Source organism: Acipenser ruthenus, chromosome 16, assembly GCF_902713425.1.
Source record: "Acipenser ruthenus chromosome 16, fAciRut3.2 maternal haplotype, whole genome shotgun sequence".
NCBI lineage: Eukaryota > Metazoa > Chordata > Actinopteri > Acipenseriformes > Acipenseridae > Acipenser > Acipenser ruthenus.
Window position 1 is genome coordinate 877,933 of NC_081204.1, and position 13,513 is coordinate 891,445.

Sequence of the window (13,513 nt, forward strand, 5' to 3'; positions counted from 1 at the left end):
CCAAACACGCACCCCTCCCTCGTCCTCGGTCTCTCGGTCATCCCTCCACCTGATGGCGCTCTTGTCTTGCATGGCACCTATTCCCCCTCTCTCGCTCTCTTTCATGCCCTTGTTCTCCGTACTTCCCTTGCAGTAGTGAGATATGCTTCTGCCTCATTGGCCACAGTAAAGAGCCCCGCCCTCCCTCCCGCCCGCCCGCCCTCCTGTCTACGCCCCCGACCCCAGCTTGCTGTCCGATTGGCTGCCTGAGGTTTCAGGGTGGAGCCACTCGTGTGCGAGGATTTGCTCCAGTGTGGGTCTGTCTTTGGGGTCCTGCGACAGGCACCACTCGATCAGGCGACAGCACGCTGCAGAGAGAAACGAGACGACAAGTTAGGAATATAGAACCAGCTGCAAAATCACGTGCGAAAAAAACCAAGCAATCACCGCGAAGGATTTGTCAACAAAAAACCTTCACTATTCACTGTCTCGCTGGCGGAGGTGCCTCCCTAGCCCACAGCCGGCTGTGGCTGTGCTGCAGTAGCTCCTCCCTGGGGTTGGGTGGCGCTGTGTTTACCTGCGGAGGGCTGGCACTGGCGGTAGTGGATCTGCCCCAGCGTGATCTCGTCGTCGTGCTCGAAGGGGATGTCCCCACACACCATGTCGTACAGCAGGATCCCCAGGGACCACACTGCAGCCGGCTTGCCGTGGTACTGACCCGAACGGATCCACTCGGGGGGGCTGTACACACGAGTGCCTGCGGGGGGAGACAGAGACACGGTTAAAACAGGACAGCACGAGAAATATATATATATATATGCGCATGTCATCTTTTTCTAGGCTACTAACACCCTCCTCCCCTGCCCCAAACCGTCAAAGTCATGGTATTGGTATAGCTAATCTCTGCAGGTCCACCAGCACGTTCTCATCCCCATCCTTATCCCTATCCCCTCTCCTCACCATCGAAGTCGTGGTAGAGCCCGTCTCGGAGCAGGGCTCCCGACCCGAAGTCCAGTAGCTGCAGGGAGCCGCTCTGCAGGTCCACCAGCACGTTCTCGTCCTTGATGTCTCTGTGCAGGACGCCGCGGGCGTGGCAGTGCTGCACCGCGCGGCTCAGCTGGCTGAAGAAGGTGCGGGCCGTGTCCTCAGGCAGTGTCCCGCGCTCCGAGATGAAGTCGAACAGGTCCTGGCAGGACTCGGGCCGCTCCAGAACCATCAGGAACCCGTCGGGACACTCGCGCCACTCCAGCATCCGGACCACCCCCCGCGAACCCACCCCCACCGACACCTTCCGCAGGAGCACGATCTCCAGAGGCACGAGCCGGCCCTCCTGGGGGAGAGGAGAGAGAGAAGTAAACCAGGGGGACAGGAGAGAGTCAAACCAGGGGAGAGGAGAGAGAGGGGGAAACCAGGGGGAGAGAGAGAGTCAAACCAGGGGAGAGGAGAGAGAGGGGGAAACCAGGGGAGAGGAGAGAGAGGGGGAAACCAGAGGGAGAGAGAGAGTCAAACCAGGGGAGAGGAGAGAGAGGGGGAAACCAGGGGGACAGGAGAGAATCAAACCAGGGGAGAGGAGAGAGAGGGGGAAACCAGGGGGAGAAGAGAGAGTCAAACCAGGGGAGAGGAGAGAGAGGGGGAAACCAGGGGGACAGGAGAGAATCAAACCAGGGGAGAGGAGAGAGAGGGGGAAACCAGGGGGACAGGAGAGAGTCAAACCAGGGGAGAGGAGAGAGAGGGGGAAACCAGGGGGACAGGAGAGAATCAAACCAGGGGAGAGGAGAGAGAGAGGGGGAAACCAGGGGGAGAGGAGAGAATCAAACCAGAGGAGAGGAGAGAGAGGGGGAAACCAGGGGGAGAGAGAGAGAGAGTCTTGCTAACATCCCCGTATTCACAACACCGGAGCAAGCGCACATACTTCAAAACATTTTCTTATTATTTTTGAATTTTTTATGAACGTTTGTGAGGTTTAGAACTTCTGAACCTCTTGTTGGATTGATCTGAAGTTTTGTATGGATGTTTGCCAAAGGGGAACCAAAGTGGCACAATTGATCAAACCGCTATGCCATAGGAGTATGATTTCCCATTCCTGCATTCAGATATTATTGATTGGATACGCAACCTAACAGAGCCTGCTCATTGGCTCAGAGGTACAACATCCCATAATCCCCCGGGCCTCACCACGGTGCACAGCTCTCCAAGCCGATCCCTGGTCACGTACTTGATCGCCACCTGGAGTGGAGAAACAAAGACAGAAAACATGACTCCAGTCCCATCAGAAATGCACCAAAACAAGTGAGTGAATTCAATGACAAACGTTTCGGCTTTCTCAATGTCTCTTCTAGCCCAAGCACTGGTCATGGGTAATCCTAACAGACACTCCCATTGGCTGAGGTGCACGCCCGTCTTGTCCGAGAGAGAGAGAGAGAGAGAGACACACACAAACTCCAGGTGTGTGCTGGACTCACCGGCAGCCCGTCGCTGATGCGGACCCCTGCGTAGACCGTCCCGAACCCCCCTCTGCCAACCACCGGCCCCACCTGGTACACCTTCTCAAGGGGCTCCTTGACTGTGCAGGGGAAACAGAGGAGACACAGACAGACAGACAGACAATCAGGATCACGAACAACAGAAACAACTGGGGCTTGTGGCATGAGATCTAAAAAGTGCTTCCCAGCCCATTGAACTGCTGCAGGTGGTGCTACAGTGTTTCCAGCTGAGCCTGGCTAGGAACAGACCCAGGAGCAGACTCAGCTGTTAACACCGACAGGTGGGGTTACAATGTTATAGCAATGTGCTACTGGGTACATTTCATTCCATTGCACATAAAAACAATCCATCCGCTCGTTCACAAGTGATCATCATTGCATGAACCGTCCACGCCATTCACTGATCCTTCTACAGGGCAAAGAGTTAGAAAAACAAGCCCATCACACAGCCTCCACCGTGTTTAACACTGGGCATGAGGAGCCTTTCTCCAATTCTTCTCCTCTCTTCCTCCAAACATATTGTTGCTTTCTTGGTGAAAAAAGTTCAGTTTTGGAATCGTCTGATCACTTTATAGTTTGCAGTTTTCTAATAAAATCTGTTTTTAAATACTGTACATATTTTCAGTTTTACATTTACTGTACTTCATATGTTCATATTTAAACAGCATGCTAGGAATTTCAAATGCGTTTGCATTCCGGAAAATCCGTGGCGGTTGACAGCGCCGACCTTTGTTTGTGGTCTTTGTCCCGCTGCACAGATACCCAAACAAAAAAATACTGAAGCGTGAAAACGACTCCGTTTAACGTATGTAGACTTCCATTTAGCGATAGCAACAACTCCCGGATCCCCCAAACCACCTCGCTATACCGTGCGCATAGCGCTGCCTGTAACAAACAACCCTTAGCGAACCTAGACAACAATGACCAGGAATAAATCAAATACATTGTCCGCATGGGTTACCCATCCAGCTCTGAATCAGACACGCTGCTCCTGTGTAAATAGTGCAAAACCACGACAGCGATTATAAGGAATAAATCAAATACATTGTCAGCATGGGTTACCCATCCAGCTCTGAATCAGACACGCTGCTCCTGTGTAAATAGTGCAAAACCACGACAGCGATTATAAGGAATAAATCAAATACATTGTCAGCATGGGTTACCCATCCAGCTCTGAATCAGACACGCTGCTCCTGTGTAAATAGTGCAAAACCACGACAGCGATTATAAGGAATAAATCAAATACATTGTCAGCATGGGTTACCCATCCAGCTCTGAATCAGACACGCTGCTCCTGTGTAAATAGTGCAAAACCACGACAGCGATTATAAGGAATAAATCAAATACATTGTCAGCATGGGTTACCCATCCAGCTCTGAATCAGACACGCTGCTCTTGTGCAATAGTGCAAAACCACGACAGCGATTATAAGGAATGTACTGCAAAAAAACCCCACAACACTCTAATAATACACGCAAGGAGCCGGTTTACCTGTTGCTGGCAATCCGGATTGTGAAGCGCTCGCTGGGGTTGTAATGTTCCTGAGAAACGTGCCCGGGTTCGGCGTCGTCGGGTTAGAGGACAGCAGCATTTCCACACAAACAGCAATCAAATGAGAAATGTTTGAAACGCTAAGGGTTGGCTTGTCCGGTTCTTGCGCTGTTTCTGTGTTACTGGGATGTTGTGTTGCTGTTGAGTTGTTTGGTATTTCAAACGATGGGGGCAAGGGAGGAATAACAACAAATATTAAAAAAAAAAAAAAAAAAAAACTAACAAAACAATGATCTTCCGACTTCCTCCCGCTCGCCCCGCAGAAACCGGCGAGGGTGCGCAGCTTTCAGAAGCGCATCCTTAGCGTGCCTCGCATCGACCCGTGCCTCCCAGCCCGTGTGCTGGTGTATTTTCCCGTGCCTCCCAGCCCGTGTGCTGGTGTATTTTCCCGTGCCTCCCAGCCCGTGTGCTGGTGTATTTTCCCGTCCCTCCCAGCCCGTGTGCTGGTGTATTTTCCCGTCCCTCCCAGCCCGTGTGCTGGTGTATTTTCCCGTCCCTCCCAGCCCGTGTGCTGGTGTATTCCCTTGCTTTCACACAGACTGGATGTTTAAATCGTGGACCAGCTGCGCCCTCCTCTTCCTCACGAGTTTAAAACATGTGCCCCTAAGCCGGGTGCGCGGGAGGGAGAGAAGGGAACCCGGTTCAACGAGATTCCCAGCCCGCAGCGGTTTCGCTCCACACGCCGGTTAAGCCGGTTCCTCAGACCACGCTGCTTTTCCTCCTCTTTTTTCTCTCTCTCTCTCTCTCTCACTACTACAACTAAATGCAGTCACCAGCCAGGTGACGTCACAATCTCGGCTGCACAAACTGTATCCATTCATAAAAAAAAAAAACACCTCCCGGCCAATCACAGCGCGGCGCTGGCAAAGGCAGGACACGCCCAACGGTCTCGGAACGCCCAGGCGGCAGCGCGCGATTTTTGATTTTGTATTGACAGACTGGCCAATCACCGCGTGGATAGACAAAGGGGGGGTGGGGCGTGGGAAGAGGGAGAGGCGGCGATTGGATGGACACTAAAAAACAACTAAAAGGGGTTTCAGTAAGAACCAGGGTGACCAATCAGAGCGCCGCTCGGTCGCCACAGCAACAGGAGAAGCTGCAGCGTGGAGTTGCTGTGGACTGTGTGAAACCAGCATGGTGCTCCCTGTGAAGTGCCCTCTTTGCACCGCTGTAATTATTATTATTTATTTCTTAGCAGACTTACAATTGTTACACGATATCACATTATTTTTACATACAATTATCCATTTATACAGTTGGGGTTTTACTGGAGCAATCTAGGTAAAGTACCTTGCTCAAGGGTACAGCAGCAGTGTCCTCCACCGGGGACTGAACCCACGACCTTCCGGTCAAGAGTCCAGAGCCCTAACCACTACTCCACACTGCTGCCCATAGCTAGTAATATAGCTCGTGTAATCAGAAACTGCGTAGCACAAATAAACAGCGGGTCTAACGCTGGTTCACTGCATCTGTATCTTTAAAAACAAATCCATGCGCTCCCTCCCTCCCCCAAACGATGCGTGCACGGATTACTGTCAGTAACACAGCTACGGAGCTCACTAACACTCCATAGATCTCGATTATGCGATCAAAATACGCGCGCTACAATTATTGTGTTTTCATTTTTCTTTTGGTTATTCTTTATCGATAAAATATAAACAGACCCGGGTGAACGGGTGTCCGTTAAGCGTTTCCATTCCAGCTCTATACTGTAAAGAACTCTGTCTTTACCGAGGGGGGGGGGGGGGGGAGTGCACGGCCGAGCTGACGCTGCATCCGCCTTCTATTAGCAAGTAGCTCACAAGTGTAGTATTTAATTCCAGTTACACATTTATTTACCCCCAAAATGCTTAGCTCTGTGTTACAGCAAAAACACGAGTGTGATTGAATCATTAAAACAAGTTTAACAGTCTCATTAAAACAAGTTTAACAGTCTCATTAAAACATAGCACGCGCCAATCGTTAGCATTATTATATAAGCTATATGCTGGCTGAATTAAAAAAAAAACGAATAAAACAAAATAAAAAATATATATCTTTATTGTCGTCATCCGTCCCCCCACCCCCCTTTGTCAGATAACAAAAGCACTTGACTACACCCCCCCAAAAAGTCCATCGTCACTCACACCAGCACATGCATGCCTATCACAGCGGGGAGAATCGTGTGTTCTGCATGCAGTTCAAGGACGATCCACCAGGAGGCGACATTCATTCAACTTCACTGCGTTAAATAAATGTCGCCTTCTCTGAGTGTTCCTATCTTACATCATTTCCAGTTCAGGAACACTCACAGAGGGATTTCCAGAAAGCTCCACGCTGTTTTATAATGCAGATCTTTAAATGAGCGGGTCGTGTTCCGCAGGGGCCTGGCTGTCTCGTGAGCAGGTATTCCTCGTTGTTATACTCCTGGCTCTGCAGAGGCTGTGCAGTGCAGTAGATTATTCAGGCTCTGAAGCAGTTACTGGGTTTCCAATGCAAGTATCATATCAGCAGAGGCATGCAGAGCATGCACAGCCAGCTCCGCTGCTCCCACTAGGGAAGGGGAACCCTCTCGGTCAGTACACAACGTTTTTCCATAGTGCCACTCGAGGCAGTAGAGAAGGGGGGGTCGGGCTAGTTAGTCGGGCTCGGGTCGGTTCAGGTAGCGCAGAGCCCTCATGACAGCTGCACATGCATTATAACACCCTGCGGCTCTCTCAAACTTCTCAAGCGCACCTGTATGCGCAGCTGCACAGAGCGGCTCTTCACAGTACGTCAAAACCCGCTTAACAGAATCACCCCTTCATTCACACCCGAGTAAATAATTTTAATACATCAGTCTGTGTGATCAAAATGAAGCAAGCATCGATAACAATACCCTGTACAACACAAACCCGCTTATAACAGCATGGTGCGCTCCATGGTAAACGGACAACCACTCCTCCCAGAACTGTTACGAACTCAACGCAGCTACCTTTACAAATACCGAAAGAGACTTCATGAATCAACGCGTGCTATACTAGGCTCCGGGAATGCGACGCACACTTAACACGGCACGCTTGTGTTTGTTACAGATATGCTCCCTGTATTTAAAGAGAATCAATAATGATAACGATAATAATAATAATAGCAGCTCGCTTACCGGGCTCTTGCTTCGGGAAGCTCGGAAAGTAGTTGTGAGTGTTCTGGTGGCGGATGACTTGCTCGGATGACATTGCGGTTGTTAATATCGGGTGTGTAAAATCTATCGAGCTATAGTGGAGAGCTCTGTGCTGCTCGCACTGCTGCACAGCCCAGCAGTGTATCATTCATGTGCGTGTGCTGTGGTGAAGTCCCGGGGCAGGTCGGTAAACAGTTTGAAATGCAGGAGCTGAGTGGAGCACTGGCACGGGACGCGTCCACCTGTCTAATCAGCGCATGCGCAGAGTCTGCACATCTATACCCCCCCTCGTCATATTATTATTATTATTATTATTATTATTATTATTATTAATATTATTATTATTACATCACAACAGCAGCGTTGGTGACAATTGCTCAGTATTATTAAGTACAATATTATTATCCGCGCTGCCGCCGGGTGGTCAAGGCGCTACCCCGCTATTAGTATTATTATTAGCCTGCATTAACACTTCTGTATTCATGTCCTTCCAGAAAGCGCCAGTCGCAGCAGAAACTGTAGTTTAGTGGAAGCTAATAGGCGAGTCACGATCTGCTCCACTGGCTGAATGACTGGCACTTTATTTTTTCAGAAAGTCCCTGCCCCTTTTCAGAAACACCCCCGACCTGATCCACTCCGCTTCGCTAGTAAAGCACCTGACCGGCCCACTTCACTGATCGTGAGCCAAAAAGAAGGAAATAAACCTGCTGAGTGATGCTGTCTGCAATAACTCCAAGACCGTGTTCTTCCTCAGTCTAGTGAAGCCTGCAGTACAAAGGGACATGTCATTGGAAGCTACTTCCTCTTAAAATAATGCATTGTACTTGGAAGGAGGGCTACCCAATTTTCCCGAACCCCCATTTCCCTGCGTACACCCCCTCTCTGCACCGTCAGCATGGCTCAGCTAACCTGAATCTATCACTACTGCAGCCCTGCAGAGAGAGAGAGAGAGAGAGAGAGAGAGAGAGAGAGAGAGAGAGAGAGAGAGAGAGAGAGAGAGAGAGACATACAGCCAGCTGTGCGTCAGTGTGAAGTCAGTGGCTGGAGTCAGCTGACTGCCTAAGTCTCCCTCTCTCTCCCTCCCCACTTTCCTCTGTATCGCCCCTCTCTCTCTCTCCTCTCCCCTCCCCCTCTCTCTCACTGCTCTCTCCCCTCCCTCTCTCTCCCCTCCCCTCTCTCTTGCACTTTCTATTGGTTCACCCTCTCTCCCTCTCCCTCCCTGCCCCTTCCACACTATCTCCTCCAAACTCCATCTTTCATTCTTTTAAACCCTCCCTCTTTATTTATTTCTTAGCAGACGCCCTTATCCAGGGCGACTTACAATTGTTACAAGATATCACATTATTTTTACATACAATTCCCCATTTATACAGTTGGGTTTTTACTGGAGCAATCTAGGTAAAGTACCTTGCTCAATGGTACTGCAGCAGTGCCCCCCTACCTGGGATTGAACCCACGACCCTCTGGTCAAGAGTCCAGAGCCCTAACCACTACTCCACACTACTCCCTGCTCTCTCTCTCTCTATCTGTGTCTTGCACGTTTTCTCTCTCATGCAAGTTCAACACAGTCAATTTGCAGTCCCCCCAAGCTTTTCCCCATGAGATGCATTTACTATAGCTTACAATGCTTACCTGTGCTTTACAATGCTCACCTGTGCTTTACAATGCTCACCTGTGCTTTCCAATGCTCACCTGTGCTTTACAATGCTTACCTGTGTTTTACAATGCTTACCTGTGCTTTACAATGCTCACCTGTGCTTTACAATGCTCACCTGTGTTTTACAATGCTTACCTGTGCTTTCCAATGCTCACCTGTGCTTTACAATGCTTACCTGTGCTTTACAATGCTTACCTGTGTTTTCCAATGCTTACCTGTGTTTTACAATGCTTACCTGTGCTTTCCAATGCTCACCTGTGCTTTACAATGCTTACCTGTGCTTTACAATGCTTACTTGTGTTTTACAATGCTTACCTGTGCTTTACAATACTTACCTGTGTTTTACAATGCTTACCTGTGCTTTACAATGCTTACCCGTGCTTTCCAATGCTTACCTGTGCTTTCCAATACTTACCCGTGTTTTACAATGCTTACCCGTTCTTTGCAATGCTTACCTGTGCTTTACAATGCTTACTTGTGTTTTACAATGCTCACCTGTGCTTTGCAATGCTCACCTGTGCTTTGCAATGCTCACCTGTGCTTTGCAATGCTTTCCTGTGTTTTATTACACTTTGCTGTGGGGTAACTTTTACGAGTGACTAGCACGGTGTATGTGGGGGAGGGGCAGGTGTCAGAGCCCCAGCTGTGGCCGGTCATCAACCTGCAGCTGTGCAGGGAACTCTGGGACAGCTTGGAGAGCAGAGAGGGGCCTGGAGGGTGTTAAGTAGTGTCCATTTCCAAATGCCAGAGGTCTTTTTATAGATCTGCTGCCGACGTGATATCCACTTTCACAGTTTCACACCCGTCATGCTCTGACACTGAAATGACCCACTTTTCAGTTTTCTGCCTTCATGGGAATCTACCGTGTGTTTCTACCTACCTAAGCACTCCTATAAAAGTCTCCCACAGTAAAAGCATCATAAAGTGTAAATAAGCACAGAGAGGTGTGGTAAAGCATACTATAACCGGTATCTGCCTGTGTAGCTTTTTCTATCCAGCTGAGAAGGACCTGCAGTTCTGTGATTGTCTTTTTATCAATTCTTCACAATTCTGTGAATCTGCATGACGTTTTTCTTTTTGATTTTGCACCTCATGGTACACAGCAGTTTTCTTTTTTCTTGTATTATTATTATTATTATTATTATTATTATTATTATTATTATTATTAATATTAATGAAGTTTCACATAATTCATATTTGATAACACGGTTGTTAGATGGATCATTAAAACAATACAAGACTGACTGCAGGTAATTAACTGGTAAAATGAAATAATGAACAAAACTGGTCATTCATAAATATCACTGCAGTCCATAATACAGTCCTCAGAAACACGTGTGCTGGAGTGTGCGTACGTGAGGTAAAGAATTGGCATCCGACAAAACAGAGGCAGCAGTGACACCTGGCGGAACTGTCATGCATTACACAGCTTGACACACACAAAGAACGTATGGCAATGTTATTCTCGGCCATGTGCTTGCCGTTCTGTAACCCCGTGACAGTAATGGGTAATGGTCGGCCCGCCGGTAGTGTTGTGGCGCTACCACTGAAACACGTGAGAGAGAGAGAGGGAACTGAAATTAAGGTACATTATAAAATACCCGATCGCTTTTAATGAATCAAATAAAGCTGAGAACACAACCGAATGCATATTACACAGAGCAAGCTACATACACCGTGTGGCATACTGTAATATTAAGAATAAAAAAGTACTCATCAGTTTGCATCGTCGTGATTGAACTCTGTATAGGTGTATGCTGTTTGTGTTAAAGGGACGGGCGCTCTTTGTGAATGCTGCTGCGCCAGTGCACGGTGCGTATCTGTTTTCTTTTTCTTGAAGGTCCTGCGTCTCGTCTGCGAGTTCTCTTTTGCAGTGTTGCAGCGCTGACTCTTTTTTTCCGTGTGTGATGACGACATTCTCTGCAGGTCGTGTCGTGTCGTGTCGTGACTCAGAAGGTTCTGCCCGACATGTCGCGACACGCCGTGCTGTCGGCCGGAGCCTCGCTGTGGCGCTCGATTTCCTGCCCCAGCGCGGAGCTGCGACTCGACCTGGTGCTCAACTGCGGCCAGTCATTCCGGTGAGGTTTATCTCAGCGTGTGGCTGAGAGAGGCTTCATGATTGATATTAATGTGTCTGTGTGTTTCTGTGTGCTTGTCTGTCTCTGTGTATCTCTGTGTGTTTGTCTGTGTGTGTGTCTGTGTGTGTGTCTGTGTTTATGTCTGTGTGTGTGTCTGTGTTTGTCTGTGTGTGTGTCTGTGTTTATGTCTGTGTGTGTGTCTGTGTTTGTCTGTGTGTGTGTCTGTGTTTATGTCTGTGTGTGTGTCTGTGTTTATGTCTGTGTGTGTCTGTGTTTATGTCTGTGTGTGTGTCTGTTTATGTCTGTGTGTTTATCTGTGTTTATGTCTGTGTTTATGTCTGTGTGTGTGTCTGTGTGTGTCTGTGTTTATGTCTGTGTGTGTGTCTGTGTTTATGTCTGTGTTTATGTCTGTGTGTGTGTCTGTGTGTGTTTGTGTGTGTGTCTGTGTTTATGTCTGTGTGTGTGTCTGTGTTTATCTGTGTTTATGTCTGTGTGTATGTCTGTGTGTGTGTCTGTGTGTGTCTGTGTTTATGTCTGTGTGTGTGTCTGTGTTTATGTCTGTGTTTATGTCTGTGTGTGTGTCTGTGTGTGTTTGTGTGTGTGTCTGTGTTTATGTCTGTGTGTGTGTCTGTGTTTATCTGTGTCTGTGTTTATGTCTGTGTGTGTGTCTGTGTTTATGTCTGTGTGTGTGTCTGTGTTTGTCTGTGTTTATGTCTGTGTGTGTGTCTGTGTTTGTCTGTGTGTGTGTCTGTATTTGTCTGTGTGTGTGTCTGTGTTTGTCTGTGTGTGTGTCTGTGCTTGTCCGGCTGTGTGTGTGCGTGTTCTTGGCAGGTAGCGGACTGTGTGTGCCTCATGTCCCTGGACAAGGCGGAGTCTGTTCCCATGGATACGCACGTGTGGCAGATCGCCCGGCGGGACTACGCATCACAGCTGGGGCGGGGCACAAGAGCCTGATGGACAGGGTGTACCACGACATCGGTGAGAGACGGGAAGACTTTATGTTAACTTAGACTCTGAGCTGTCAGCACTGATCCCTCACTGCTCTCTCTGTGTTTGAACCCTTCCTCAGGTGATCACTTCAGAAAGCTGTGGGGTCCCTATGCAGGCTGGGCACACTCCGTGAGTACTGGGCCTCTCTCCCTCTCAGTGTCTGTGTCTCTCTGTCTCTGTCTGTCTCTCTCTCCCTCCCTCTCCCTCCCTCCCTCTCCCTCCCTCCCTGTCTCTCTCTCTCTCTCTCTCTCTCTCTCTCTCTCTCTCTCTCTCTCAGTGTCTGTGTCTCTCTGTCTCTCTCTCTCTCTCTCTCTCTCTCTCTCTCTCTCTGGTTTGAAGCCATTCAGAAATCTGCCTCTTTATTTGTGTTTCTTTGTTTCAGGTGCTATTCTGCGCAGACTTGAAGAAGTTCCAGAACCTCAAAGCAGAGGAACAGGTGAAGAAAAAAGGGAGAAAAAGATAGTGGAGGAGAGGAGGGCTGGGGTTAGGGTTCTGTAACCTTCCAAAAAGATAGTGGAGGAGAGGAGGGCTGGGGTTAGGGTTCTGTAACCTTCCAAAAAGATAGTGGAGGAGAGGAGGGCTGGGGTTAGGGTTCTGTAACCTTCCAAAAAGATAGTGGAGGAGAGGAGGGCTGGGGTTAGGGTTCTGTAACCTTCCAAAAAGATAGTGGAGGAGAGGAGGGCTGGGGTTAGGGTTCTGTAACCTTCCAAAAAGATAGTGGAGGAGAGGAGGGCTGGGGTTAGGGTTCTGTAACCTTCCAAAAAGATAGTGGAGGAGAGGAGGGCTGGGGTTAGGGTTATGTAACCTTCCAAAAAGATAGTGGAGGAGAGGAGGGCTGGGGTTAGGGTTCTGTAACCTTCGGAAGAATTCCAAACGTTTGTGTCTGCTGATTATTTCCGTGACGTGAGACCTGTTTGTAAAAAGGAAAAGAAAATACAATTCCGCTTTTTAAATGAACTAATTGCCTTAATTAATGTGAAATGGAAAACCACGATGTCATGGGGAAGCTAAGATGGGCCACACACAACACAGTGCATTTGAGAATTGTATTTTCAGGCTTGTATACTTCTTGATCAGTAACACAGAACAAACACATGTCCTGTGCTTTGTGGTGCTTTTAAGGCTTATTTCTGTGCTGTTGGATGTAATATGAATTCTGTCTTCAGGTAACAAGCTCAGGTGTGTAAAACTTTATTTCCAGCCCTGTATGTTTTAATAAAAGATATTTTGTTTCTCATCTGATTTGATAAATGTCCAAGCTGAAGAAATGACAAATAAATTAAAAAGCCAGGGCAGCGCTGGCCTGCGTTTCCTGTAAGGCACGGCAGTGGGGATGCCAGCGAGGGTTTCAGATGAAGCCTCAATTGAAGGGAAGCAAAGTCCTTGGGCTGGTTTCTTTATTTTAAATGTATTTTTATTTTTGAACTAGCCCCAGCTGTGGGCGTGAGAACCCTGTACTATCCAGACACTCCTTGCTGCTGGTTTAGTGGGGATTTCTCTCTGTGGTTTGATCTGTTTGGAACTCAACATTGTTGATGTTGCTTGTCGCTCACTGCAGTGTGCAACTCTGTGAGTGTGTCAGTGTGCTGCTCTGTGAGTGTGCTGCTCTGTGAGCGTGCAGCTCTGTGAGTGTGCA

The 13,513-nt window shown here is 48.5% G+C and overlaps 1 protein-coding gene and 1 pseudogene across 2 annotated transcripts; one reads left to right on the forward strand and one right to left on the reverse strand.

Moving 5' to 3' along the window:
• Positions 1–201: 201 nt before the first annotated feature.
• Positions 202–7,734, reverse strand: LOC117411987 (serine/threonine-protein kinase pim-3-like). Of its 2 annotated transcripts, none has more exons than XM_034019897.3 (6): positions 7,135–7,734; positions 2,442–2,542; positions 2,155–2,205; positions 940–1,309; positions 557–736; positions 202–347 (listed from the first exon to the last, which is right to left on the reverse strand). In XM_034019897.3, exons 1-6 carry the CDS (start codon positions 7,298–7,300, stop codon positions 208–210), a joined length of 1,008 nt encoding a protein of 335 aa, XP_033875788.3. In that variant the 5' UTR covers positions 7,301–7,734; the 3' UTR covers positions 202–207. The 2 variants fall into 2 exon arrangements, with proteins under 2 accessions (XP_033875788.3, XP_058844253.1); XM_058988270.1 differs by lacking the exon at positions 7,135–7,734 and adding an exon at positions 3,954–5,283.
• A 2,524-nt stretch (positions 7,735–10,258) lies between these two features.
• Positions 10,259–13,114, forward strand: LOC131697683 (keratin-associated protein 5-1-like; annotated as a pseudogene).
• The last annotated feature ends 399 nt before the right edge of the window (positions 13,115–13,513 follow it).